The following is a 27,142-nucleotide window of genomic DNA, read 5'->3' as shown; positions in this document are numbered from 1 at the left end:
CTCCGCAGAGGAGCCCGCAGTGAAGACTTAGAAGGCAAGATGGCGAAATAGGAACTAAGATTCAGAGTAGAAAATTCATGTCTACTAGTGCTACTATAAATACTAACTAACACATGTATGTAGTGAGGCTTAGTATGTAAGTACGCATGTAGGTGAAACATGTAACAGGTGAATCCAAGTGCTGCGCACCATGCATAGGCTGCGAGGGCGGAGCCTGAGGGGCTCCGAGGGTCCGAGTATCCGAAAGGGGCGTAGGGGGGGACCCCTAAGAGGGTGTGAGGACTGGTATATGACACCTTGACACAGTCCTTAACAAATACAGCCCAAATGATATAAGCAGAATATCATAAATAGATATGTGGAACCACGTTGATGTGTGGAAGACTCAAGGAAAACGAGATGAGAGGATCAGTGAGTATGATTGACTGTCTGTTAGGGCGACGCTAATACACAACAAGGCGTATGCGGACCCAACAAGAATACAAGTGGAAAGTAGTAGATTAAGAGAGGTGAGAGGTGAGGAGCGATAGCGAAGACGCTGACTTAGGCACTAGTATTAGTGGTATTCCCAAGAGAACGAGTTAACGTCTCTGGGTGTCTATTAGGGCACTTATATACTACTGTACATGCTATGTCCTCATGTCTAACTACATGCTGCATCCTGTCGTCTTTCCATGGAATGCTTAGCTCAGCTGCATGTGGTATGACGCTTGTTGACTGCGCCCATGCAGTAGCGGCGAGGCGCTGACTGAGACCATTAGTCAGACGGCCCGGATGACGTAAGTAGTAAGTCGTAATACATCATGTGCCTGATAAGATAAGAAAGATAGTTGGAAAAGAAAGAAAGAAACGTCGGACCATAACATCACCCCCCTCTTACGACTCGTCAATTCCACTTGACGACATTATTTCTTCGATATGAATACTACCGTCCCCTACTTCGCCACCTGGAATAGTCTTAGTTCCAACGAACCAGGCAGTACTGTGACTGTTGTATACAACACAGTGGCAGTAGTGCACCACCCGGTGGTACACCATTGTGGTAAACTGCCACTGGTGACAACCGTGGAATACCACTCAGTGGCAGTGGCTGTGCCCTTGCCGGGCGTCAAAACTCAGCCACCTTCCTTTTTGAGTGGATTTCATGCTCCGCGCCTTCCAAATCAATCTTGTAAATGATTGGCATAATCAGGCTTCCACGGTCAGTCCTGTTGTGAGATAGTATTGTGAGATAGTAGATTCTTCTATCGCATTTGTCCCCAATCCGTCTACCATCCCATCATCCACTTTGTGGACCTGCGAGCAGTAATACATGTCTTGAGATCACAATAAAACATGTGCACATACTGCAATCTTCTTCACAAAATATCATGAGACTCATAGGCTTCTGCTAAGTCCATTCTCCAACCCTTGGCTAATTTGCTAAGTCCCATACATGAGAAATGCTAAGTCTTATACCTGCACTAACTAAGTTTCTCCAAGTCCCTCAGTTCAGTCGATCATCTCGTTAAGTTCGCAAATCTCACATTAATGAACAAGAAAGGTTTTGAACATTGACGAATGATACATAACAAAGCTGTAACTACTAGCGACGACTGTTGGAAGCACACGCAGCGGAGCTACGTGTGACGCGAGTGGGAGGGACAGTCGGAGGGTCTGCTTGTTTGCGGCGCTTGCTAGAGACACGAGCAAGAGGGGCAGCCTCTGCTTGTTTGCGGCGTCGGCCGGCCAAGGTGGAGTTTTCTTTTCCAATGTTAGTGCCAGCACCTCTGCGCTCCTTGATAGTTGAACGCCTGCGGGGATCTGTATAAACAAAATACGTTACCATTAATATGGGGTACGCACTGGGGTACAGAACCCGTCTCCTCGCAGAGGTTTGCTAGGGCCTTCAAGGTGTGCTTCAAGTCGGCTGTGGCAGTAAGCCATAAGGGAGACAGGCCGACGGCCTTACCCCACCACGCGAAAGCCATCATGACGATCAGGAGTCCGTTAGACCCTGTAACCTTGAGGACACTCCAATTCTGGCCCTCCGGCGTGTGATACAAAGGAAGCGGTAGGGGGTCTGTCGAAGTACGCCATTCCGGCTGAAGATACGCCCACCAGGTGAGCAGCTCCTGCTCGTACTGTGCTATATCAGAGATGTCGGGATCAGTAGTAAAGTTTTGCCCATAGGCGAACCATCGTGCGATCTGAGGGGGGCGGTTCACAGTGGAGAAGTGTTGCTGTCGAGTTTGTGAGCCGGGTTCATGGAGGTTGAGGATACAATCACGTACCTTGGTGCCCTCAGGTTGAGCTTTCTCGAGCTGATTTCTCTCAATACCCTCCCACAGGTCTACCGCTTCACGCCAATCAGGTCCCTCGGTGGCTCGTAGACGTTTGAGAGCTTGTTGAAGCCATGAATCTGGGCGGAGGCCCTGTGAAGCCCGAAGTGTCGTGTTGTGCTCAACGGTTGCGTCGTGGGAAGGACTCCTCCGTCCGTCGTTTGTATTTTCAGGTGGTGGTGAGCGGGCTGGTGGTGGTGAGCCGGCAGGTGGTGGTGAGCCGGCAGGTGGTGGTGAGCTGGAATGAGGGAGTTGTGGTTCGGCACGAACTGGCCCATCCTCTCGACCTCCAGATGTGCTGCTGGGAGCGTTCTCAGGTGGTGGTGAGTTCGAGGCTTGTGGCTCAGCCTGTGCCGCTTCACCCTCAGAATGTCGAGGGGAGACGTTTTCGCTGCCATCGCCAGACGGAGGGGTGGGAGTGGGGGTTCTTGCCGTACCATCAGTGCCACCCTCCGGTTGGGCCATCTGAGGCGTTCTGTGCCCGTTACCAACAAGCCCTTCCTGAGGGATCGGAGGGCGAGGGATTGGGGAGCGAGACGATGGGGAAGGTGGACCAACGGAACCCTGATTGGGCATGTGTTCAAGTGTGCTCCCTTCCGAGGCTGGAACCTGGGCACCACTTTCCCCTTTTGGCATGAACTTGTGTCAGGCGCCCGTCAACTCTCAAAGTCAAACATGTACCACACAAATTCCTGACAAACGAGGTCCATGGCTTCATCACAACTTCGTTGAAATCGCTGTAAGCGTGTTCGAAATCAACACCATTCCTTGTTTGCCCGAGATGAAAGCTGTTTGTTCCCCTTAGCACAGATACCAGGTTTCTTATCGCCGTTGAAACGTACCTCGCCGTCTGGACCACACCAGCCGCACCACGCCCACCACTCAAGATCGTAAAGTACCATCCCGAAACGTCATGCATTTCCTTAGTGGCCACGTCCATGAGACGAGGAAGACGCCGAAGCCCTCTGAAATGAAAGGTAAGTACCATACTCGAACGTTGCTATAATATACTCACTCTTGTTGGTCATCTGGCATAGGATCGTTGTCCTCCTCAGACATTCTTCGCATTCGGCTCTCGTCCAGCGCAACCAATACCTCACTTGTTTGTTCTTCTGTCGCGCCCTTCCATGCCGCCATGATCTCAGCACCGTAGATCTTCATCCGACGACTCGATTTCTCCGCCTTCGTTTCCTGGATAAGCTCTCCAGCCGGATCACGAGGTGCCTCGTCTCGCAGTCGCTTCTGAACGGTCTTCTGGGTATCTGAGCCTTGGTAGAATCGTGCCGAATACATCTCTGTCGCCTTTCGAGAGTGCTTGCCAGTATTCTTCTGCTCATGCAGCTTCACAAGCTTTCTAATGTATCCAGGCGAATCCACGCGACAATCGGGACACATGTGGTTTCGAAACCAGTCTTGCAGTTGCTATTAGCTCTAGATAAGTAACTTCGCTATTATTATCATGAACGAGCTAGCTTACCGCTTTACGTTGCAGGATGCCCTTTTGAGCTGTCTCCTGTTGTTCAGGTGACCATAGCTCGGGCGCAATGTTCACTACATCGGCCGCAACAGCCTCAGGGAACGCGATGAACCATGCCGAAAAAAGGTCGTCCCAGAAAAACATGTAATTTTTCTTTTCGCTGGCTTGTTTGTAACGCGGCCCCCATCCAGTAAGAAACTCTTCTTGGTCTTTTGTCGTCCACTTGCGGCCCATTCCTAGTTGTACAGCGCGGTGGTCTCAGGGTGGAGATTGGGTTTCCCCAGCCAATCAATCTCCTGATGGTCAAATCGCCTGAGCCAATGAAAATTGGGCATTCCTTGCTTCTGCTTCTCACGGCATTCTCATAAAGCCCCGCTACAAGCCCCGTCCCCCCCATCAGTCCCACCATGGCTATTACTACTGACTCCGAAATCTCTCGCCTTGCTGAGATGGTCGCTAGCCTTGCAGTGCAGGTGGCAGCACTAACACCTCGTACGTCTCGCCTATACTCTCGTCGTTGTTTGAATTGGCTAATATACATGATTCACAGCGGCGAACAATGCTGGCGCTGGTGCCAATCCCTCTCCTCCGGCTCCGGCGCCAACTCCCGCTCCTGTGGCTGTTGCAGCCAACTCTGCGCCTCCAATTGTCCCTGGCGACGGACCCACCATGGGGTGAGCATGCCCGCCTAATTGGTTGATGATTCGTCGCTGATCGAGATTGCCAGGCTCCTCCGAAGACCAGGAAGCAGAGGCCTCGACTTGTAAGTCATAGTCTGGCAGATCGATTCCTCGGGTTTGTCCCATATTTTTAGGTTCGCACCGGCGCTGGTACGTTGTTATAGTTGGCCTCCAAGTGGGTGTTTTCCGCGGCTGGTTAGTTTGCTTTCCATTTCTTTGTGGGGGTAGACACTGATCATTGGCTAGGACAAACGCCGCCCCCCTTGTGCTTGGTGTTGCAGGCTCGATCTACAACAAGGAGCCTACCCGTGGGGCCGCCATTGTGGCTTTCAATGCCGCCGCTGCGACTGGCCAGGTCTGCCTCATTGACTAAGCTACTGTTTGTCTTGCGTACCAGCCGAATATTCGATATCTCTTAATTTCAAACATGTTGTTCGTGCGCTCTTTGTCACTCCATCTGGGAGAATATATTGTTTGTCTACATCTTACAAGCGGGATCGATACAACATTGCTAGTGAGAAATACAACTATATTCCCACAGTCAATGTAGACATCAGTAAGGTAGTCTTCCCACGGTCAGAGCCAAAGGCGCCCATATCTATCTTCTCATGGGCACTAATTAGGCCTTCAAACATAGCCTTCGACATAGGATACACCAGGGAGGTTAGTGCCAACTGCCCACCCACCACTTACGACTACGCTACGTCTGTGGTGTTGTATTCATTAACCCTCAAACAAACTCAAAAGTTTTGAAAAAACACTCACGTCTTCACCTAGGTTCACATACGGGGTTCAAAGGTTACTACGAGTCGCTGCGCTCCGTTTGACCAGTCCGACACTATGGTGAGCCCCCATACGCTACAACTCTGAATACGCCACATATTCCCTTTCATTATCCTTCTAGATGTCCCACCACAGTACCAGCGCTCTTTAATACCTCACCACAGTGCCAATAACACTCAATGTCAAGTACGAACTCGCCACGATCACCACGAACTCGCCACGATCGCCACGAACTCGCCACGATTATTACGAACTCGCCACGATTATCACGAATTCGCCACAATTGCCACGAACCCCGTCACGATCAGCGCAAACTTGCCATGCTCATCACGACCCGCCGTCCGTTTGAGTTTGCCCCATTGTCCCTCTCTTCCTCCTCCACTCCGATCTTCAAATCATGACGAATGTTCAACAAAGCAAACACCGTAAAGCGGCTGCTTCATACTATGAAAAGTAAGCCCTTCATCAATCTATGCATAGTCTCGATTCATATTCCGTCTCCCTCCAGGAACAAGGATGCGCTTCGTGAAAAAGCTCGCTTACGAATGCGCCGCCTCCGCGCAAGTGACACTTCCAAGGACGAAACAGTGGCAGCCAATGCAGCCGCGTCCAAGCGTGCCTCACAGGCAAAATACCATGAAAGGTGAGTACCCAGTTTTTGCAGACATCAAGTGCCATCCACTCAATCTATTCTGCAGTCGACGTGAAATTCTTTGCGCAAAAGAAGCACGCCGGCGTGTTAGGTTTGCAGGTTTCTATCGGATCTCCCATCTGATTTAACAAGTCATGTTTAGCAAAAAAGTGCTGGCCGGTATCATGGCCCTCTTTCCCCCGGCTGATCATGTCGACGCTGAAGAAGATAATGAATGCAGCGAAGTTAGCGATATTGGGTATTTGGGCAATGGAAACCCATCGGACACAGACAACGAAAGCGAGGCCAAAATCAAAGCAGAAGCGAAGACGCCCCCGATAGTTCCGAAGGTGCTTAGTTCATCCAGGCGTCGTGTAATGCCCCGATGGCTCGAACAAAGGCAACAATCACCATTCTCTGACAACTTGGAATAGTGGGCGTATTTAATATTTATTGATACCGTTACCTGAGGCAGATTCTGTGTGTCGACGGAAGGGAACATGGCCAACAAACAAGTTTCAAACAAGCTTCGCTCCCGTCGCCTGCGCCACTGACTCCCGTAGGGCATGCGGATCCCTTCCCGAAGCTAGTACGTTTCCTCTCGCAATAACAACTGAACACCCAGGCTGAAAGAACCTACGTGTCCCCCATCGCTTGCCACCCATGCCCCCGCCCGATCCACATTCCTCAGCTTACACCCGACTCCGAAAACGCAAGCGGCACACCAGTCCCACTGCGCACGATGTTCTACCTCCAGCAATTCGCCCCCGGACGGTTGTGGAAATCGAAGGGCCAGATGTTCAGGATGAGCTGGACGTCGAGAACGATTCGGATGTTCCGAGTGAACCAGATGTCGAGAACGACCCAGACACCGAGGACCCAGACACCGAGGACAATACAACCGAGTTAGACAGCAGGTCTGCAGAGTCGGAAACAGACACTGAAGAAGAAGATAGTCATTTCGCGCCCGACCACTATGTGTAAGGGGACACTCCTATTTTCTCTCCTTTCCTTCATCCCATGGACTCTTACCTACATTTCCTTCGTTCCCCTTTGTTCCTTTTCGCTTCCTTTCCTTTCCACTTCCTTTCTGCCCACTCCTTTCGCATCCGAGCCACGTCCGGTGACTCCGGAGTCTTCCCGCGCCTCGGACTCGCTTCGGACACCTCGGACTCGCTGGGACGCTTCGGACTCGCTCGGACTCGTAGATACACTCCGGGGCTCGTCCGGGCTACCTCTATCCTCCTTTCCCACTTCATTACTCCTTGTCCCCACTTCCCCAGGTCACTGGCACGACTCCTGTACATTCCCCTTTCACTTCATTATCACATGTTTCCTCGTACCTTGTGATATTCGTTCAGACCTGTGGCTGGTGTACTGTACAGTTACCCTTCACTCCTCCCACGCTACTACAGTATATACTTCGCTTCCTAGCATGGAGAATCCCCATCCTGTTCTCTTTGGATTCTCCCTCTGCTAGGTGAGCAGCTCTCTCATGTATTGTAGTTAGTCTTATTCATCTCTTTGGATTCTCCCTCTGCTAGGCCTGCGCTGTCGGCCATCTTGAGGTTGCCCTTACACTATGGACCTGGTCTACATTACTTTGTAGGCGACATCCCAAAGGCCCAATCCCGACACGTACTGACCACCGCACGTAGCACAACCGTCGTTGCACAAATGCTCAATGCCCAGTAATCCTGGCTCTTCTTGTTAACACAGAACACTGTACACCCAGTTAGATGGTGTGCACGTAACAGGGGAAGGTCTGGGGGTGTTAACACTGTACTCAGTGTTAACATTTAACCGCGTAGTAATTGTTAACACTGTACTCAGTGTTAACAATTTTACGCGTATACCCGTATTATTGTTAACATCGTACTTACCATATGTTGTTAACAATAATACGGGTGTACGCGTACGATGTTAACACCACACGCGTACACCCGTATTATTGTTAACATCGTACTTACCATACAATGTTAACAATATACGGGTGTACGCGTACGATGTTAACACCACACGTGTATACCCGTATATTGTTAACATCGTACTTACCATATGTTGTTAACAATAATACGGGTGTACGCGTACAATGTTAACACCACACGCGTACACCCGTATTATTGTTAACATCGTACTTACCATACAATGTTAACAATATACGGGTGTACGCGTATATTGTTAACATTGTACGCGTACACCCGTATAGTGTTAACATCGTACTTACCATACAATGTTAACAATATACGGGTGTACGCGTATATTGTTAACATTGTACGCGTACACACGTATATTGTTAACAATGTGATGTTAACACCATACACGTACACCCGTATAGTGTTAACATCGTACTTACCATACAATGTTAACAATATACGGGTGTACGCGTACAATGTTAACACCACACGCGTACACCCGTATTATTGTTAACATCGTACTTACCATACAATGTTAACAATATACGTGTGTACGCGTACGATGTTAACAATGCGTTGTTAACACCATACGGGTGTACGCGTATTATTGTTAACAACACTCCTTCTACGCGCGCACTGTTAACATTTTACTAAGGTATGTTGACCACTTAAGCTATACTTTGATGTTCAATACAGGTTCATAATATGTATGCAAGCAATACAGTCTCAGTTTGCGAACAAAGGTGGTGGCTATACATGACATATTCTAAGTATCTCGTAGTACCATATTATGCCCGTGTAAATCTGGCAACCACAACGCAGCAAATTGACTTCTCATAACGGACAAAGTAGCATTTTGACGAGTGGCGTATGCTTCGATCCCTTCTTGAAGTTCGGCGTTGGCATCTGGTCGCTGTCCACAGCGAGTCTTCCACCATTCCGCTTTCCATGATAAGTATGCGGCCACTCTTCTCATCTCCTCAATCACGAGTAATACCTCCTCGCCCCAACGAGCGGTGCGTGCATGGGATTTTGCCCATTCAACCCGGAGAGCTACAAATCAAATTAGCAGAGTAAAAGCATGATTAATGTAACAGACCTTCGCCGATCTCTGAGTCGGATGCAGAGTTAGGGACTACGGCTTCAGGCGTTGACAGCGGTGTCTGCGAGGGTGACGACGAGCTTGGTGGTGCATGCGGGTCATGTTGCGGCATTGGGCGTACAGTACGCGCCCGCCATATCCATGAGATCTCACGGGTACCTTCCGCTTCATCCGGATTGTGTGTTGGCCATCGAATATCGTTATCTTCCAGTTTGCGAAGACGGGTGATCCAACTACCCTGTGGGTCTAGGCAGAGTAGTGCCTGATACGCAGCACGGTAGCGCTCGGCAGTGAGAGTAATCTTGGACTTGAAGCGAGTGATCTGTGAGCGTGCGCGGGTGTTTGGACCCTGACCAAATCCAACTTGCGTGTACTTGTAGTCGACAAGGCCTGCCGTGATTCGCAACAAGCGACGAAGCTCAAGCAGGCTATCGTCGGCCTGCGCAACACGGATGTGTGCTTCCCTGGTTTGCATAGGCGCGAGCACCGCTGATAGCGGCAATTGAGATGGAAGGAACAGATTGGCTGTCTCAGGAGTTAGGCCAGCTCGAGGCTCAAGGTCCGAGGCAATCGAAGGCATATGTTGTGCCTGCTCTACCCGCCAGAGTTCGATGCGACGACCAAGGTTATTGCGTCTCTCCTGGAGTTCGGCAGCTTGTAAGGTTGTCTTCTCCTTCTGGGACATAGATACAACTCGTCTATGAAAATTGGTAAGCAACATAGAGTGTATACGGTTAGAGAGAAACTTACTGGAGTTCTTCAATCTCCAACCCCTTATAAAGGAACTCGTTCGGGCTATTAGACTGAGTACGGGTGAGCTCAGTAACTTCTTCCCTTGCTAATTCAAGGCGGACTGCCGCCATTGATGAGTCTAAGTTGGCCATCAGAATGTGCCAGTGATTACGGTAAACAATGGAAGACGTACAGGTATCGATCTCCTCAAATGGATTGGGCTTCGTGCGATCACTCTCCCAATCAATGATCATCTGCTTCCAGGCGGTGATATCCTCTTCATTAAACTCAGCGGTGTACTCGTCATGCAGAGCGGTGTGTCGAGCACTCATTGAAATCGCCTTTTGAAAGCGACCGTGTAAGCTATTCCCTATTTCTAACGGTTAATAAAATTGTAAATTCAGTCAGAATTGACAGGCATACCAAGGTCGACAATCTTCCGCCAGTTCCAAGCAGCCGCATGATCATCGATGGTATCCATCCTTGAACCCGGGCCCATGATTTTGGTACTCATACTGACGGGGTTTATATGTGCCCACCAACGTTCAGGATCTTCGCCGTCTGTTTCAGCGGACCACGGAATGTAGCTGAGTGAGTAGGTTGTCTGGCATTTGCTCCCATGGCCATAAAGGTGGAACTTGGGGATAACATAGCTGACACGATCGAGGGCTTCATCGGAGAGACACATGCTTTCGGGGATATTCGCCATGCGATCACGAAAGTTTCTGGACCATTGGCAGCAAATATCGTAGGATAGTACTAGTCTGACGAATGGGTTATTCTTGAGGGTCGATAGAACGATAAAGTCGGTATTTGCATATCTAGGAGATCGTTAACCAAACGTGAGGGCATTTAAAGATATGCCATACCTCTTGCCCTTCTGCAAATTGCCTAGTCCATTGCGGCGAACAAGGCCATGCCTTGCACATACGACGCCTGCAACTCCCGTTGATATGTAGCCGTTCGAGCGTCGCTTGTTCGCATGGTCCACTGCGCGAAGTTCTGAATCACAAAGGTTTGGCTAACGTACGAGGTATAAGTTTAATTATCGTGAATGATAAAAGCAGATGCACCTCAGGGTCATTTGTGTTCATGTTAAGATGCGACTTGTATGGACCTTCGGGTACCCAGTGACCCCACCCATCGCCAAGTGCCTTATCGTTCTCAAGGTGCCTATCCTTATTTTTCAGGCGGAAATTCGCGTCGATAGTGAGGATTAGGCCATAGCGCCATCTGGCGTTCACTCAGCCAGAAGTCTGGACAGTAAGAACGGAGGACGTACCTTGTTGATTCTGGCTCAGTTTCCCAGTTAGCAGGGATATTTATCCCGGGATGTGGGCATGCTGGGCAATCGACGGCGTATCCACCATCCTTTGTAGATGACACAGGCTCTGGGTCCATTCCAAGGCCGGCTCGTTTTAACATTCGGAGGTGACGGAATTGGCGCACGCAGATAAGGAATTGGTCATAGCGTAGCTATTAATGAGAATTAGGAACGTTTGGCGGACAGAATAACCGTGAATGTACCTGTAGGCCCTTGATACCGGCATTATCTGTCTTTCGTTCAATCGATAGGTAAAAATCGTACGCCGAAACCTTTCCTTGCAGTGTTAGCAGCTGGAAGGTATTGAGGAGATTGAGGGTGAATGCTGTGCGTGGTGCGGTAGGTGAGGCAGGGTACCACCGGTACCGTAGCAGTTGAATATCCTCGCCAAGAAAACGACAGCGGCAGAATCGAACGGACACAATGTGAATGCCCGAGGTGTCGATGATATATAGACTCTTGCGTAGGATACCAGGAAGAGCGCACGTTTCTTCATGGCTATGTCCGAGCTGAATTACAAGGCCGAGAGCACGTAGCGATGTCCGGACAAAATGTTTGTTCTCCCACACCTATGTTCCTACGAGTTAGCAGCGCCTGAGGTACAGAGTGGAACAAGGTTCACCTCAATGCGATGGAGAGGAGAGCGGCAATGTTGGTGTAAGATACATGTCAGGCAGTATAGATTCGTGTCAAGGCAGTCGATACAACGGTATTTCCCTTCGTTCTCATCATTGTGGCAGACATGGCTCAGGTTGCTGTCCCCATTTGCAGAGCCTCGCCCCTCGAGTCGGTAAAACTCTTCAAGATACGTTTGGCGCTGTTGTGCTGCCCATGATTGCTGTCGATGGAGCGCGGGAAGCTTTTCAAGACGGGTGAGAGGGTGAAAAGGGATTCGGAGGACCAGGAGAGACACACCTCTTCGTCGACAGTATTGATCTGTGTATCGAGGTCATTATCGTCGGCGCGGTGGGAGCCATCGTTGGTGTGGTGGGAGTTGCTGTTGGGGTGGTGGAGGTTGATGCCCACGTCAGCTTCCGCATTAGCGCTTGCTGATTCAGCGCCAGCGCTTAAGTTCATCTGCGTATCTGGCCTACTAGCCAAACTTACTTCCTTGTTGGGAAGAGCTCGTTCACCGTAAGTCGTAGTCGTAGATGCCATGAGTCTCCCATTAGCGGATCTTTGGACAGACCGTGATATACGTGCCGCAACCTGGTGCTCCTGGGGTGCCGCGATCAATACATCCTGGGTAATGTTGATTGTGCCAGACGTCACCGGTTGGATTTGCGATCCTCTGGATAGAGAGAAAGTGGTCATGTGTCTCTTGCGCTTTCGCGTGCCGTGAGATGAAGACATTGCATAGGCTTAGATAGATGGACATTAAACCCTCAATTATATATCTATTTTCTCTGCCGAGTGATCAACGAGTGCCTCATTGAATCCATGAGGCTTTGATGTTGCCTATCTCATGGTCGTTCGCCTCCTGCTGTCGTTCCATCACTTACGCATATTGTACGATCTAAATGCAAGTCTTTGAATACTTCCCTCGTAGGCTAATTGACAGTCCTCAATCAATAATACACGCCCGAGTCTTCATGATAGCCTCAAAGCTCACAACAACAACCAACCTACCTCACAAGCGCTATCACTTCATACTACAACTCTCGCATCGCATATTGCTTTCGTCGTCATTTAAATCATGCTCATTACCATTACTCCTGCTTAACTCACTGATGCTTCTTTGAACATTCGCTATAGCCACAGAATAACTGATCATGATTTACAGACTGATCATGATTTACAAAATGTAACGGTAAGTGTTAGATTTTCGTTCGTAATCGTTGTAGTACGCTAATGCCTGCCTCCAAGTTACCGCCTTTTTCTGAAATCCGTTGACAGGGCCTGTGAGAGCTTGAATATATGGCCTGCTCAAGATTATTCGTCAGTTCCAGTTCCAACTTGAGGTATGGACGAAAAACTTACCAGGAGTCGCAGAACACACCAATTTCATATCCTTTACAAACGGCCCACCATTCCTTGCCATGGATGCCACGGGAACTATTCGTGGACAGAGGATACTTGAGACGGAATTCCATGGGCACTGCGAAGAGTTGGGGAAAGCGATCGCCATCTACTCCGTCAAGGGCGGGCAGTCGGTGGAATGGAACGTGGAGATTGCTGGGATGGCTTGGGTTGTGGGTGGGCGTCGTGTCATGTTCTTGATCGGGCACTTCTCGACCCATGGTCTGGCAATCGTGGTGCTCCCGACCCGTGCTCCGAACACTGCGATCCATACACCCCTTGCTGTCAAGGCGCGCCCGTGCAGCTAATTCAGCCCAGGTAGGTAGTTCGTCTTCTTCCCTGAAATCTGGCACGTAAACCTTCCTACCAAATTGGGGTGCTCGGGACGGGTTGCGAGGAGACGAGACGGCGTCTTGGCGAGTCGCGTGCTGCTCATGAGTAACAGGATGTTGTCCAGAGTTTTCCTTCCGACGTTCGGCTGTCTTGACGGGTTTTCCAGGGTCCAAGCGTACACTATGACTAGTATAGTATGCTGCCGCTCGGCTAGGGCTCGCCGGCTGGGGAGAAAATGGGCGCAGGTTCCTCATCGATTCGTCGAGAGCTTCTTCGTTGTGACAACGTGAATGTTCGATAGGGTATGTATCACAGTTGTAATCACAATCAGGGTCATTGTTGTCGTCGACGCTGGTGTTGGTGTTGCGTATGATCATAACTGAGCCTTTATTCTTTGTGCCGTCAATCGTAACACGAAGGGAGTGGCCGTGAGCATTGGGAGGGATGTCGATCTCGAAGGTATGCTTCTCACTCCCAATAGAGAAGTGGTACACATTGGCCGATGCCATTTGACACGGGCGGTGGCGGAGATCTAAGTGAGGTGATCAATAAGCGATAAGCGGGAAAAAAAGGAAGAAATCACTGACGGCGTAAAAAGGATCCCAGATGATTGAGACGACGGTGTGTCATTGTCATTTATACTGTTTGCTGGGTGTGAACACGTGGTGAGTATATTCTACGCGAGCTTGAACCGAGAGTTGCGACGAAACGTGAACACTAAAGGGTCGTATATAAGTTAGTTGGTGTTCACGAGTAGCCAGCAGTACCCACTACTGGTTGATTGACCCTCTTGTGAACCCTCGCAGTCTCGTATAAGAAATGGCACGTCTCGCATCCGGACAGGCAAAAGCTGCACGAGGTGGTAGGCCATGGACCTCAGACGCGCAGCGCGTCTGGCTCATGGACAGAATGGAGAGCTATATGGAGGCACGACAATCGAAACAACGTGGCTCCATTGCTGGTTTCCGTCGCAAGGTGCTAGATGACTTCATCCAGGAATTCTGGAAAAATAAGAAAATGTCAGTAGAAGAGCGGGGAGAAGCTTTAGGAATGCTTGACCGGGTAAGTGCGTTAACTTGATGAATACGTATTACTGTTCTGACCAAATCGTTAGCGTATTCGGGAGTGGTTTGTCAATCATAGCCGAAAGGCAGGGCCGATCAGAGGATCCAAGGTTCTGGACCTTAGGGGCACCAAGAAGAAGCGCCTAGCCGCATGGCAGGCGTATTCACGCCTCTACTACGACACTGTCCTGAAGCCACTTGTCGAGGAGCAATGGCGTGAAGACCCAGCATATGACCCCACTATCCGTGAAGTCCCCTTCGAATTCTGCAATAGGGCCGTTTGCAACTTATGGCGCATTGAGCAGGACGAACGAGTGAAGGAGGAAGTTGCAGCTTACATCAAAGAAGAATATCAACGTGGCGGCGACATGGAGGAGGAAGACGACCTAGACGGTGACGACGATGGCGATGTTGATCCCGCGGAGCTGAGCAGGCGGCAGGCAAATCGAAAACTACAGACGTACGTACCAAGTATGACCACCTTGCACATTGCGCTAACGCAATATGTAGTCAAATCGAGGCGTTGCCATTGACTTTGCAAAAGATGTGCGAGCAGATCTATAGGGAACTAGGCTTCGTCGGTGTCGTTTGTTTCGCTGGTCCGGAGCCGAAGTCAGGTGGGAGTATTGTTGCCACTTTGTCTGTACCTCCCCTCGCTGTAAGGGGACACTCCTATTTTCTCCTTTTCCCCCTGTCCCGTCCCCTTCCTCCTTGTTCCTTTCCCTTTCCTTTCATTCCCTTTCCTTTCCCTTCGCCCCCTTACCTTCCCGCTTCCCTTCCGTTCACTCCCTTCGCATCCGAGCCCCGTCCGGTGACTCCGAAGTCTTCCCGCGCTTCGGACCCGCCTCGGACTCGCTCGGACGCTTCGGATACGCTCGGACTCGTAGATACACTTCGGGGCTCGTCCGGGCTACCTCCATCTTCCTTTCCCACTTCGTTATTCCTTGTCCCCACTCCCCCAGGTCGCTGGCACGGCTCCTGTACATTCCCCTTCCACTTCATTATCACATGCCCCCTCGTACCTTGTGATATTCGTTCGTACCTGTGGCTGGTGTACTGTACAGTTACCCTTCATTCCTCCCACGCTACTACAGTATATACTTCGCTTCCTAGCATGGAGAATCCCCATCCTGTTCTCTTTGGATTCTCCCTCTGCTAGGTGAGCAGCTCTCTCATGTATTGTAGTTAGTCTTATTCATTTCTTTGGATTCTCCCTCTGCTAGGCCTGCGCTGTCGGCCATCTTGAGGTTGCCCTTACACTCGCCCTCTATCTCCAGCGCTGACTTTTCAAATCAATAGTGGTACCGATGGCCGAACGGAAGCAGGGCGAGCACTTACAGATGTGTACCCTGAGCTCAAGGCGCAGCTTGAGGGGTTGGTGTACGACTTTGCTAGCCAAGTCACTCGTGAGTAGTCCTGTCTCCTTGCAACGTCTAAGGATAGTGACACGATTCTAGCCGTTGAACGAAGAGTTGCGTGTTCATTGCCAGGGACGGAGAGCAAGCGTGACTATTCTCCCCCTGCGACTTCATCGGCGTCCGCTTCTACCACCACGGCTACTACATCGAAGCCCGCACCATCACGTTTGCAGTCCCCAGATCTCGCAAAGCACCAGGCAGCACTAAGAAGGTTACTAGAAAAATCAAAATACCGATTCGACAGTAAAGCCAATGATGCCATGTACCTGGACGACGATGACTCGGGGACTGTTGGTCAAGACACGGACATGGAGAACGGAGAAGGTGGAGGAAGTGACGGCGGAGCCAAACCCAACGACGGAGGCGACACACCTGGGAACCAAGATGGAGAGGATGATGCCGACATGCTTGGTGGCAAGGATGATGAAGAAAACAACAATGATACCGACGCTCCAGAGGACAACAATGGAGATGGTAACGACAGGGAAGGCAGCATTCCTGAGGTCCACGATGATGTTCAAGGAGGTGAAAAGGTGCTCAAAGACGATGAAGTGAGGGAGTTGGAGGCGAAGAACGACGAATTGAAGAGGGTCATCGCATTGGAGCCGCTGCCTGGCTGGCTTCGAAAGGCTGTGAGCTACCTCCGCGCCTACAAAGGGCATGCTGGTTATTTGGGTGCGATTGCGGAGCTCGTCAACTTTGAGCGCCACGTCAAGAGGAACCCTGGGAAGGTGAGCAACTAAAATAATGAACAGTCAGCTGTTAAAACTCACGAAGCGTACAGCCACTCCCAGCTACCAGTCGTCCTTCAATTCTCAGCATGTACATCTGCGGCGGGCGAGACCCAGAAAAGCATACGAAACTCACGGTGGATGAACTCGACCAGCTGCGCAATGAACTCTTTTCGTGGTGGTTTGTGTTGCAACCGAAGAGCCGTATCCCTCCGAATTTCGACGAATCTCTGCAAGACTGCTCACTTCTTCTTCGCATCAGCACTACTAGCCACCAAGACTGGCCTGACTTGTATCGTGGATCAACGAACGGTGTTTACGGGGTTTTCATTTGTCTAGGGTGGTGGTTGGAAGCAGATTGCACGCCAGGCACGAAATACGACAACCTCATTGATGACATTTGTTGGGTCTTGAAGACTATGGTTACTGTACCTGCACCTGGTCTCGGCGAGAAGCCTCCCTCGCGACGTCGATAACGGACTTCGAATAGAAACTAGAGACATTTGACTGTATTAACTTACCTTAAACATTTTAATACAATTCCCTATGGTTTACCTTAGTAAAATGTTAACAGTGCGCGCGTAGAAGGAGTGTTGTTAACAATAATACGCGTACACCCGTATGGTGTTAACAACGCATTGTTAACATCGTACGCGTACACCCGTATGGTGTTAACATCGTACGCGTACACACGTATATTGTTAACATTGTATGGTAAGTACGATGTTAACAATAATACGGGTGTACGCGTGTGGTGTTAACATCGTACGCGTACACCCGTATTATTGTTAACAACATATGGTAAGTACGATGTTAACAATATACGGGTATACGCGTGTGGTGTTAACATCGTACGCGTACACCCGTATATTGTTAACATTGTATGGTAAGTACGATGTTAACAATAATACGGGTGTACGCGTGTGGTGTTAACATCGTACGCGTACACCCGTATATTGTTAACATTGTATGGTAAGTACGATGTTAACAATAATACGGGTATACGCGTAAAATTGTTAACACTGAGTACAGTGTTAACAATTACTACGCGGTTAAATGTTAACACTGAGTACAGTGTTAACACCCCCAGACCTTCCCCTGTTACGTGCACACCATCTAACTGGGTGTACAGTGTTCTGTGTTAACAAGAAGAGCCAGGATTACTGCAATGCCGGCGGGATATCCCTCGCAAGTCATTGATGCGCTGCGGTGCGTGCTACTTGGTAACTTATTGTGTACGTCCTTTCTATTGCCGCAGGGTATCAACACACTGATGAACCACTAGACTGTTGACTGCCAACAAGCCGATTGGAAAATGCACAAGCAGGTCTGCCAGCTCGTCTCCGCTGAACCACATGCTCGTGCAATGGTACGATTCAATTACCGATACGGACACTACATCCACGCCCTCGCTCTCTTCATGTTTGGGTATTGCGACCTCGTGGCGGGCCCTCGACACGATGAAATCTGGAAGAAGAGGGTCAATACCCACGCCGTTGTGCTCCACGTACGCCAACACGGTTATACGGACTCTCATCACCCATACCACGACTACCACTACTCCTCCTGCTATCTCTTCCCCATCAAACTACTCAATATCATTGAAGAGGGATGCAGAGCGCGCGCTGAAGCCCTTCTCCAAATCCGTCAGGAGGAGAAGACCTGTATTGTGGTCATTATGTTTGAGGACAAGGTCGGCTTCAGCCTCGGCGCTCGTGCCTTCCTGCACAAAGTCGACGAGTTTGAGATCAATCAATACGCCCGCGCCTCTACTTACAACGCTCCTCACTCGTTCCGTCGAATTTTACTCCACAAGGCTCGGAAAGCCACACCCGTTTCTGTCGTAGAATCACATATCTAGATAGAGTCGTTGTTTATTTTTTGAGCTCTAAATACATCTTTCATGGCAGTCAATAGTGAGACGGCCTTCTTTTTCTTAGTCGTAAGTTTGCCGAAGGCTGCCCTAAAGAATGGGTCACATGGTCTCACATGGTTTTGTTGGTGGGCACTGGCGCGACTCCACTGGTGCTAGCCATGTCCAAGGCAAAACGACGACGTATTACTTCGGTGTTTTCGTTATTCGTCGAGGACGCTCCTCCTGCAGATATCGCGTACCGACATGTCTCATATCAGAGCCACGGGAGCTCGCTTCGCCGGTCCACAGGCTCTGTCCTGCTCCCCCCACTTCTGGATAGCCAATCTCCAGCATGGGAACCCGCTTGGAACGACGAATACACCACCTCTGAGCAAAACTCACTATTCCCCCCTGATTCCTCAAGTACCCTCCCTGATCCCGGTAACTTTGGAGACCTCGATATAGCGTACATCAATGAGCTTTCAGAGCTTGACATAGAGCTGGTCAAAAAGCGAAATCGGACAGCGGCAGTAAGTGTTTGATTTGCGTGGTAACTTTAGGGTACATGCTTATCCAGTAGGACGAACCCCTGGCCAGTTGGCTACCGTTTAGACAGCAATATCTACTGCAACTACTTAGGAAGGCCGGTCGTGGTCGGGCGGCTAGTGCCATTGTCTGCCCCGGTTGTTCAGCCCCCTCCACCGATACTACCTTCCGTTGTCTCAACTGCCTCGATGAGGCACTCTACTGTGAGCAATGCATCGTTATTAATCACCGACGGACTCCTTTCCATCGCATAGAGGTACGCGAAGTGTCTCTAGTTCTTAACCCACAAATTCACAATATCCCTTGAAGCGTTGGACTGAAGAATCGTACTTCGTTCCTCACAGCCTCAAGGCGCTGGGCCTACGGATCCAACTCGGCCACGACCTGGGCAAGATATGCCTGAACCCCACTTGAGCCAAAGCCGATACTTTCGTGGTCATTGACGTCCAAGGCATACATGAAGTCGGTCTCGATTTCTGTGGCTGCCAAACAGCTCAGCCGCTTACCATCCAACTTCTACAACGAGGACTTTTCCCCTCTACTGTCTCGACTCCTCAAACGGCGGCCTCATTCCAGGTCCTCGACCTTTTCCAAATGCTCTCGGTTGAAGGGCAGGTTTCCGCGTTCGAATTCTACAAGACACTGGCTCGATTAACCGATAAAACCGAAATTGATGCACCCCGAGTTCGTCCATTTGACAGTGCTACCCATGGATAAAACTGATCGTCTTCTATAGGATCGATATACGCAATTCCTCCGCATGAGTCGCGAATGGCGGCACCTTCACCAACTCAAGCGCGCAGCACGAGGCCATGACCCAGAAGGGGCCGATGGAACCCAACCAGGAGAGCTGGCCGTCCTATGCCCAGCATGTCCGCAGCCTGGCAAGAACTTACCTGTGGCAACGGAACACGATAAGTGAGTACTGGGAGTACGTATGCCGCAACACATCTGATCTATTTTTGTTAGCTGGTTGCATACGCTGTTCATTGGCATCGATGCCAATTTCCGTCTGAAACGGAAGAACGTCTCCAGCGACGTCCTGGATCCTGGCCTCAGTCAGGGATGGAGCTACTTTGTGGAGGACAAGACATATCAAGCCCACGTCACCAGCGATGAAACACCGGTGGAGAAAAGTTCCTGTGTGTCACACAAGGCCGTCAACGACGCAGACAAATGCCCTGCGAAGGGCCTGGCCGTCAATGGGGTGGGGACGGTCGAGTGCACGCGACATGATTTCAAACGCCCTCTGTCAGTCGGCGATCTCCGATATGGTGAAAGGTCAGTGGCAGTTGTTATAGGTTTCTTCATAAACTAAACACCTTCGCTAGATATGTAAATATGGACTATATTTTTTTCTCAAGCGTGAATTCCGTCGCATCCAAAGTTCCCCGGATTGTAGCCTCGTACGACATTGCATGCCAATGGCACATCCATCTGTGGCGTCGCATGGAATCTCTTCCACCTCATCTTCAGTATGCCGCCCCTCACGACTCTGTGACAACGTTGGTGCCCAAGTTCCATCTCCCAGCTCACATCGCCATGTGTCAAGCACGGTTCTCTTTTAACTACACCCTGGGCGTCGGGCGAACCGACGGTGAAGCGCCAGAACGTGGCTGGGACTACCTGAACCCAGCAGCCAATCAAACGAAGGAAATGGGTCCAGGCTTGCGTCGTGAGCTTCTGGATGATCTAATGGGGGACAGAAACTGGAAGAAGACTGTCGCGCTAGGTACGTTCGCCAGTTTCTTTCTACAAGGATACACATGGCTAATGAAACATTTGTAGGCAATACTTTACTTCGGCGGTTGAAGGAGGCTATCCCCCAATGTAGTACGCATGTTGAGAATCACCACGAACTGGAAGCGCACCTGGAACCAGCGACAATTCTCGAATGGCGCTCGCTAGTCGAATCATGGGAAGCCGATAATTCAAAACCCAACCCCTACATGGCAGAAACAACAAGTAAGTAGTTATTACATTAGCTTTTGCTTTCACGCTAACATCCCCTAGCACTATCGCAAGATGCCGTTCGCCTTCAGCTCGCCAACGAAGAAGCGGAAGCCCTCGCAGCTGGCATGCTAGAGCAGCTTCATCTCGAGGTGACGCCCCTCATGTATATTGCCTCGGGATTGGACCTTGAGCTGCAACAGTAAGTAGTGGCATATCCGCTATTTACTCTACTCAAATCTGCGTCAGACACCAGCTCCTCGAAGCTGTGGCATCACTCGGCCAACACGCCACCGACCGACAACGTCTCGCAGTCGTCAATCGTGCAAATACTCTGCGTATGAAAATTTCGAACTTCCATGATGTCCAGAAGCTATACTGTCCGAGTGCGTTTTGCATTGTCGCGCAGGCAAACGATGCCAACGAAACATCATCTAATCCCACCGAGGACGTCGCTCGACTTCGGCTCTGTCTCCCATCTACCTTCAGGACACCACTTGGATGCAGTGAGGAACTGCGCACGATCGAATGGCAATTACGATACACGCAGGCCCTGGACGCTCTTAATGCTCTACGGGCGGGTCTTCATCTACGGGTCTCTGTCTTCCACTACAAAGATCGCTTCGATCGTGGCCAACGCGCTCTCACTCGATCAATGGGCAACATCTCACGCGTCCAAGGCCAAATTGATAGAGCATCCCATCGCTACCGCGTTGCTCATGCGGCTCTCTCAGTACTGGCCCGATTTCTTGGCAAGGACGGCAGCTGGCGCGCTGAGCTCCAGGAGCTGAAGACTGAGGATATTCGCGGACTCGGCGTGGCGGATATTGACAATCTCGGCGAAGGTTACCGCACGATCTCGTGGATTTGGAGAACAGCAGGAACGGCGGGTAACGAAGAGCGCAACGACGGACTCCACAGCTCCTTGTGCCTCGAGTGGTGCAAGAGCCGTGCTCGAGCCTTGAGATGGAGTGAGGAGGTGTTGCTGCTGCAGGAGGAAATGCGGCGTGTATTGGCTTTCTTGCGCTGGCAAGCGGAGTGGTGGAAGGGCCAGATTTGTGACGACGAAAGCATCCCTGGTCCTGAGGTCCTGAGGGAGGGATTGAATGCCTATGCGCGACAGCAAGCCAACGTTAGGACTCGTTTAGCAGGGAGCTTTGAAGCGAGGTGGGCCTGCGTGCCTCAATTTCTCGAACTATACAACCCTCTCCACCCCCCTGAGGGGCCGCCAACCTAGATATATACATGTATTTTTGCTTAGTCTGATTGGAATCCATTCATTTTGTGGCCATAGTATTTAAATATGAGTAAATATGAATAATTCTCCCTTTTAGGCAACCTGTGAGTTTGGGGTGGGCGCTGGGCAGCGGAATTGGAACTCTCCAATAAGGGTCTCTTGCCTTATGCAGTAGGTGAACCCAGTGGCAACTTGGTACATTGGTGTACTAATGGTTGTGTGGTACCATGACTAGTGGTATACCACTGGCACAATATCTAGTGAACGAACACAATGGGATCATTGCTATGGTGGTGGTTGTGGTGCTGGCCAGGTTGTTTGTTGCCGGCTTCCGCCTCCACACTCAGTTCGTATATTTTTGTTTTTGTGGTGTATGTTGGTGACGTAAATACATACTTCGGTTTCCAGGCAAGCTGTTCAAAGAGAGCTCGAGAGATGCGCCGTGGAGCTCCAGAATGTCAGGAGCGGAACGCCTCAATTTGCTCCGGCACGTTCTCAAGATTCCTCTCCGGCTCCCACGAGTCGTGCTCCGTCGTGTAGCCCTTCCACCTAATTAAATATTCGAGGCGCCCGCGCCTCATTCGACTGTCCAACACCTCTTTGACCTCGAATTCCTCTTCTCCTCGTACTCGCACCGGTGGTGGTGGTAGGACTCGTTGCCCTGGGATAGTGGGCTGGTTCGCCTTCTCAGTACAATGAGTGGAAATGGTGGGGTGGATAGATAAATTTTTTGGGAGTTTTAATGTTATCGCGTTTTTTGTTGGCACCGCAATCACCTCATACGGTCCGATTTTCTTTTGCTCTAGTTTGCGCGACGGCCTGGTTGTGTTTAAGTTATCCGTAAAGATGAACGCCTTGTCCCCGACTCGGTATTCCGGCGTGTCTCCTACTCATCGGTCCGCATATTTTTTCATCTCCTCTCCTGCTTTTGCTAATGCGGATCGCGCCTCTTCCCACGTCTGCTTCATTTGTTTTGCGAATTCGTCCACCGCCTCCATCTTGGACTCTTTCCGCGGCTCGACGCCCATCCGGGGGTGTTTTCCGTAATTAAGGTAAAACGGGCTCTGCCTGGAGCTCGTCTGGGTTTTGTTGTTTAATGAGAACTCGCAGATGGCCAGCCATTCTGCCCAGTCGTCCTGCCTGTGGTTGATGAACATTCGGAGGTAGGTTTTGATTTCTCGATTCACTCGCTCCGTCTGTCCATCCGTCTGCGGGTGGAAGGCCGTGGACAGCCTCGTTTGAATTCCCAATAAATTATTTAGTTCTCTCATCACTTGTGATGCGAACTGGGGTCCTCCATCTGATATGATGGTGTTAGGGAGTCCGTGGAGTTTCCAGACGTTGTCCCGGTATAATTTAGCCAGCCCAAGGGCTGATAATTCCTCAGTTGTTGGGACGAGGCGAACCATCTTGGTGAATCGGTCGACGACTACTAGGATCACATCGTATCCAGACGACTTGGGAAGTTTGACGATGAAGTCCACGGATATGTCTGTCCACGGTTCAGATGGAATGGGGTTCGGTTGAAGCTTGCCTTGCGGTTGTCGGGAGTAGGCCTTGCTTCGTTGGCATTGGTCGCATCCCTTGACGTACTCCGCAATGAATCTGTTCATTCCCGGCCACCAATAGTTACGCAAGACCAGCTCAATGGTTTTCCACCTTCCTGGGTGTCCTGCGACCGTTGAATCATGGTGTAATTTTACGATTTCCCTTCTGATGTCAACATCCTTAGGTACGTACACCTTTCCGTGATACAGTACGAGATCCTGCTCTTCTGACCATTCCGCTTCTCTCAGCACCTTGGTTGGTGACCTCTTTAGTTCGGTCACTGCCTTGACTACTGATTCATCGTAGTTTTTTGATTTTCTGATTTTTGATAGAATGGGTGACTCCGCACCGTCGGTTAGGACATGTCCTTGCTGCATGGCCTTGATTCGAAAATATTCTGGCTGCAAGAGGACCATCGTGTTGTCATCCTCCCCCCTATCAAGATCCGGTCGTCTCGACAGGACGTCTGCCTTCATATTTGAAGCTCCTGGCTTGTGTTTTAAAATAAAGTTAAACCTTGACAAGTATAATGCCCAACGCGCCTGGCGTCTGTTCAGCTTTTTGGTTGTCATGAAGTACTCCAGATTTTTATGGTCCGTCCAAATGGTGAACTGACGGCTGTTTCCTTCTAGGTAGTGTCTCCATGCCTCCAGGGCGCGAATGATAGCCAGCATCTCTTTGTCGTGAATATCATAATTTCTCTCCGTCTCCGAGAACCCTTTCGAGAGGAAAGCACAGGGTCTCCATTTTTCGTCTCCACATAGCATGGAGAGCACTGCTCCCGATGCGTAGTTGGACGAGTCCGCCTCAATCTTCATTTCTCGATCCGTGTCTGGTAGCACTAGGATCGGTTCCTCCGTAAATAGAGTTTTGAGTTTTTCAAAAGCTTCCTGCCTCTTTTCGCTCCATACGAACTGCTCCTCCTTTTTTGTGAGTTCGTGCAACGGTTTAGCGACGGTGGCGAAGTCCTTTATGAACCGTCGATAGTAGTTGCTAAATCCTAGGAACTGCTGTACTTGTTGCACGTTCTTCAGAACCGGCCAATTTTTTACTGCTTCGATTTTTGCTTCCTCCATCTGCACTTCGCCGTTTTTTACCACTACTCCCAGGAACTCCACTTCGTTTACCTCGAATGCGCACTTTTCTGGTTTTACATAGAGATCATTGTCCTCAAGAATCTTTAGCGCTCTGCATACTACTTCTCGGTGCTTTTGTACATCATTGTCCGTGAAGATAAGTAAATCGTCTAGATATATAACTACAAGTCCTTTGTCGATAAGGTCCTTGAAGAGTTCGTTCATCATAGTTTGGAAAGTGGAAGGGGAATTGCTAAGTCCGAAATACATAACCATGGGTTTGAACGCCCCTCTTGGTGTCTGGAAGGCGGCCTTCCATTGGTCTCCCTCCTTTATTTGTACATTGTTGTACCCCCATCGGAGGTCCATCTTCGTGAATAACCGTGCCTTCGCTACCTTGTCCACCAACTGCGAGATTAGCGGCAAAGGGTAGGTGTTCCGCACGGTGTGCTTATTTAAATATCGGTAGTCCTGTACCAATCGTTTTTTTCCGTCTTTTTTCTGGACAAAGAAAACCGGCGACGTCTGTGGGGACTTCGAGGGTCTAATGTATCCCTTTTTCAGGTTTCCATCAAGGAAATCGTTGAGTTCTTGTTGTTCGACCGGCGACAATGGATAGACCTTCGAGGCCTTCGGTTCGAAATCCGGGGTGAGTTCGATGGCGTGGTCCCATGGCCTCTCCACCGGCATCCTCTCCGAGTCTCATTTCCTAAATACCTTCATGAAGTCGTGATAGTAGTCCGGTACCATCTCTTCTTCCGTTTTTTCTTTTTGTTCCCTTAGTTTTTCCTGATCGTGCTCAATAACATAATCGTATTTTCCTACTGCCCTCAAGTGCATCTCTTCTTCCTCTTCGGTTTCAACATGCATGTGCGTCTTCCACATCCGGTTGACGTACATCCGGGCAACCGACTCGTAGTATTGGTTGGTCAAGTCGTCCAGTTCACGCAGGTATCCACTTCTGAGGCGGTTCCACTGCCTTACTCCCGCTACTGATATGTTCCTCAAGCCCAGCTTGGGTTTTAGTACCTCACCTGCTTCCTCCACATCTTCCTCTGATTCGTCCTCTCCTGGATACGGCTCTCCTTGCATAAGCTGTCCCTGCCAGTCCTGGTAGTTCAGACACTGCCTTGGGCATCGCGACATGACTACATACCTCCCCCGTCTTCCAGTCAATCTCCGGGTTGTGCTTCTTCAGCCAGGTCAACCCTAAGATCACATCGACGTTCCCTAGGTTGGTCACGTAGAACACCATTGTAAGGGCAACCTCAAGATGGCCGACAGCGCAGGCCTAGCAGAGGGAGAATCCAAAGATAGTGAATAAGGCTAACTACAATACATGAGAGGGCTGCTCACCTAGCAGAGGGAGAATCCAAAGAGAACAGGATAAGGATTCTCCATGCTAGGAAGCGAAGTATATACTGTAGTAGCGTGAGAGGAATGCAGGATAACTGTACAGTACACCAGCCACAAGTCCGAACAAATATCACAAGGTACAAGGAAACATGTGATAATGAAGTGGAGGGTAAATGCACAGGAGTCGTGCTAGCGACTTGGGGAAGTAAGGGCGAAGAGTAATGAAGTGGGGGAAAAGGATAGAGGTAACCCGGACGAGCCCCGAAGAGTATAGATGAGTCCGAGCGAGTCCGAAGTGTCCGAGACGAGTCCGAGCGAGTCCGAAGTGTCCGAAGTGCGGGAAGACTCCGGAGTCACCGGACGCGGCTCGGATGCGAAAGGAGTGGGTGGAAAGGAAGTGGAAAGGAAAGGGAGCGAAAAGGAACGAAGGGGAATGAAGGGAATGTAGGTAAGAGTCCATGGAATGAAGGAAAGGAGAGAAAATAGGAGTGTCCCCTTACAACCATGACTTCTAGATGTCCTCTGAACAGCATCCGTATCTCTACCTTCTCCGTCACTCTTCCTGCATTGTTAGACGTGCCATCCGCATTCCTGATGACCGCCGGGTTTGCTAGTTTTTTTGTTTTTATGTTGTTTTTCTTGACGAATCCCTGGTCAATGAATGAATCTGATGCTCCACAGTCTAGCATTGATTCCGGATCCAATGTCGTCAGGGTGTCGTGCGTCGTAAGGGAGATAGAAATGGGTACATAATTTTTGCTTGAGAACGATCTCTGCACATAGATATCTTTAGTTGTTTTTTCTTTTTCTTGCATCTTAGGTGTCTCGTCTGATGTCGAAGGAATAGATATATTGTCCGTAACTACTGGTACATGGGATTCGGCGACAAAAGAGGAGTCCGGCTCCGAGACGAGTGCTGCATACTTATTCTTGGAACTCAGGTTGACGCCTCCTGGGTTCCTTCAGAAAAACCCTGGCGGGTCAGCTCCTCCCGCCAGTACTCTTGCTGATCTTCGTAGGTCATCTGCCTCACGTCCAACCTT

At 50.1% G+C, this 27,142-nt stretch overlaps 9 protein-coding genes across 9 annotated transcripts; 5 read left to right on the top strand and 4 right to left on the bottom strand.

Moving 5' to 3' along the window:
* Window positions 1–1,585: 1,585 nt before the first annotated feature.
* On the bottom strand, window positions 1,586–2,957 carry PC9H_000563 (uncharacterized protein; the record flags this gene model as incomplete). Its single annotated transcript, XM_036770218.1, has 2 exons — window positions 1,586–1,793; window positions 1,846–2,957. The coding sequence occupies 2 exons, from the start codon at window positions 2,955–2,957 to the stop codon at window positions 1,586–1,588; spliced, it is 1,320 nt and encodes a 439-aa protein (XP_036636063.1).
* Window positions 2,958–3,332: 375 nt separating this feature from the next.
* Window positions 3,333–4,032, bottom strand: PC9H_000562 (uncharacterized protein; the record flags this gene model as incomplete). Its single annotated transcript, XM_036770217.1, has 2 exons — window positions 3,333–3,743; window positions 3,799–4,032. 2 exons carry the CDS (start codon window positions 4,030–4,032, stop codon window positions 3,333–3,335), a joined length of 645 nt encoding a protein of 214 aa, XP_036636062.1.
* A 173-nt stretch (window positions 4,033–4,205) lies between these two features.
* On the top strand, window positions 4,206–4,851 carry PC9H_000561 (uncharacterized protein; the record flags this gene model as incomplete). The annotated part of the gene is made up of 5 exons (XM_036770216.1): window positions 4,206–4,290; window positions 4,349–4,472; window positions 4,518–4,561; window positions 4,613–4,673; window positions 4,725–4,851. The coding sequence occupies 5 exons, from the start codon at window positions 4,206–4,208 to the stop codon at window positions 4,849–4,851; spliced, it is 441 nt and encodes a 146-aa protein (XP_036636061.1).
* Window positions 4,852–5,658: 807 nt separating this feature from the next.
* PC9H_000560 (uncharacterized protein) lies at window positions 5,659–6,876 on the top strand (the record flags this gene model as incomplete). The annotated part of the gene is made up of 6 exons (XM_036770215.1): window positions 5,659–5,714; window positions 5,770–5,904; window positions 5,960–6,004; window positions 6,056–6,242; window positions 6,368–6,481; window positions 6,526–6,876. 6 exons carry the CDS (start codon window positions 5,659–5,661, stop codon window positions 6,874–6,876), a joined length of 888 nt encoding a protein of 295 aa, XP_036636060.1.
* A 1,698-nt stretch (window positions 6,877–8,574) lies between these two features.
* Window positions 8,575–12,319, bottom strand: PC9H_000559 (uncharacterized protein; the record flags this gene model as incomplete). The annotated part of the gene is made up of 11 exons (XM_036770214.1): window positions 8,575–8,861; window positions 8,908–9,608; window positions 9,661–9,781; window positions 9,836–10,012; window positions 10,066–10,463; window positions 10,512–10,663; window positions 10,716–10,875; window positions 10,925–11,118; window positions 11,170–11,535; window positions 11,589–11,825; window positions 11,882–12,319. The coding sequence occupies 11 exons, from the start codon at window positions 12,317–12,319 to the stop codon at window positions 8,575–8,577; spliced, it is 3,231 nt and encodes a 1,076-aa protein (XP_036636059.1).
* Window positions 12,320–12,761: 442 nt separating this feature from the next.
* Window positions 12,762–13,827, bottom strand: PC9H_000558 (uncharacterized protein; the record flags this gene model as incomplete). The annotated part of the gene is made up of 2 exons (XM_036770213.1): window positions 12,762–12,888; window positions 12,947–13,827. 2 exons carry the CDS (start codon window positions 13,825–13,827, stop codon window positions 12,762–12,764), a joined length of 1,008 nt encoding a protein of 335 aa, XP_036636058.1.
* Window positions 13,828–14,137: 310 nt separating this feature from the next.
* PC9H_000557 (uncharacterized protein) lies at window positions 14,138–17,007 on the top strand (the record flags this gene model as incomplete). The annotated part of the gene is made up of 6 exons (XM_036770212.1): window positions 14,138–14,380; window positions 14,433–14,842; window positions 14,893–15,021; window positions 15,682–15,788; window positions 15,840–16,531; window positions 16,585–17,007. 6 exons carry the CDS (start codon window positions 14,138–14,140, stop codon window positions 17,005–17,007), a joined length of 2,004 nt encoding a protein of 667 aa, XP_036636057.1.
* A 692-nt stretch (window positions 17,008–17,699) lies between these two features.
* On the top strand, window positions 17,700–18,392 carry PC9H_000556 (uncharacterized protein; the record flags this gene model as incomplete). The annotated part of the gene is made up of 2 exons (XM_036770211.1): window positions 17,700–17,744; window positions 17,817–18,392. The coding sequence occupies 2 exons, from the start codon at window positions 17,700–17,702 to the stop codon at window positions 18,390–18,392; spliced, it is 621 nt and encodes a 206-aa protein (XP_036636056.1).
* A 173-nt stretch (window positions 18,393–18,565) lies between these two features.
* Window positions 18,566–18,916, top strand: PC9H_000555 (uncharacterized protein; the record flags this gene model as incomplete). Its single annotated transcript, XM_036770210.1, has 1 exon — window positions 18,566–18,916. A coding segment is annotated over one exon (351 nt), but the record flags the coding sequence as incomplete, so codon positions are not given.
* Between the last annotated feature and the right edge of the window lie 8,226 nt (window positions 18,917–27,142).

Source organism: Pleurotus ostreatus, assembly GCF_014466165.1.
Source record: "Pleurotus ostreatus strain PC9 chromosome Unknown scaffold_1, whole genome shotgun sequence".
NCBI classification, from domain to species: domain Eukaryota; kingdom Fungi; phylum Basidiomycota; class Agaricomycetes; order Agaricales; family Pleurotaceae; genus Pleurotus; species Pleurotus ostreatus.
This window is presented reverse-complemented; position numbering and strand designations above follow the sequence as displayed.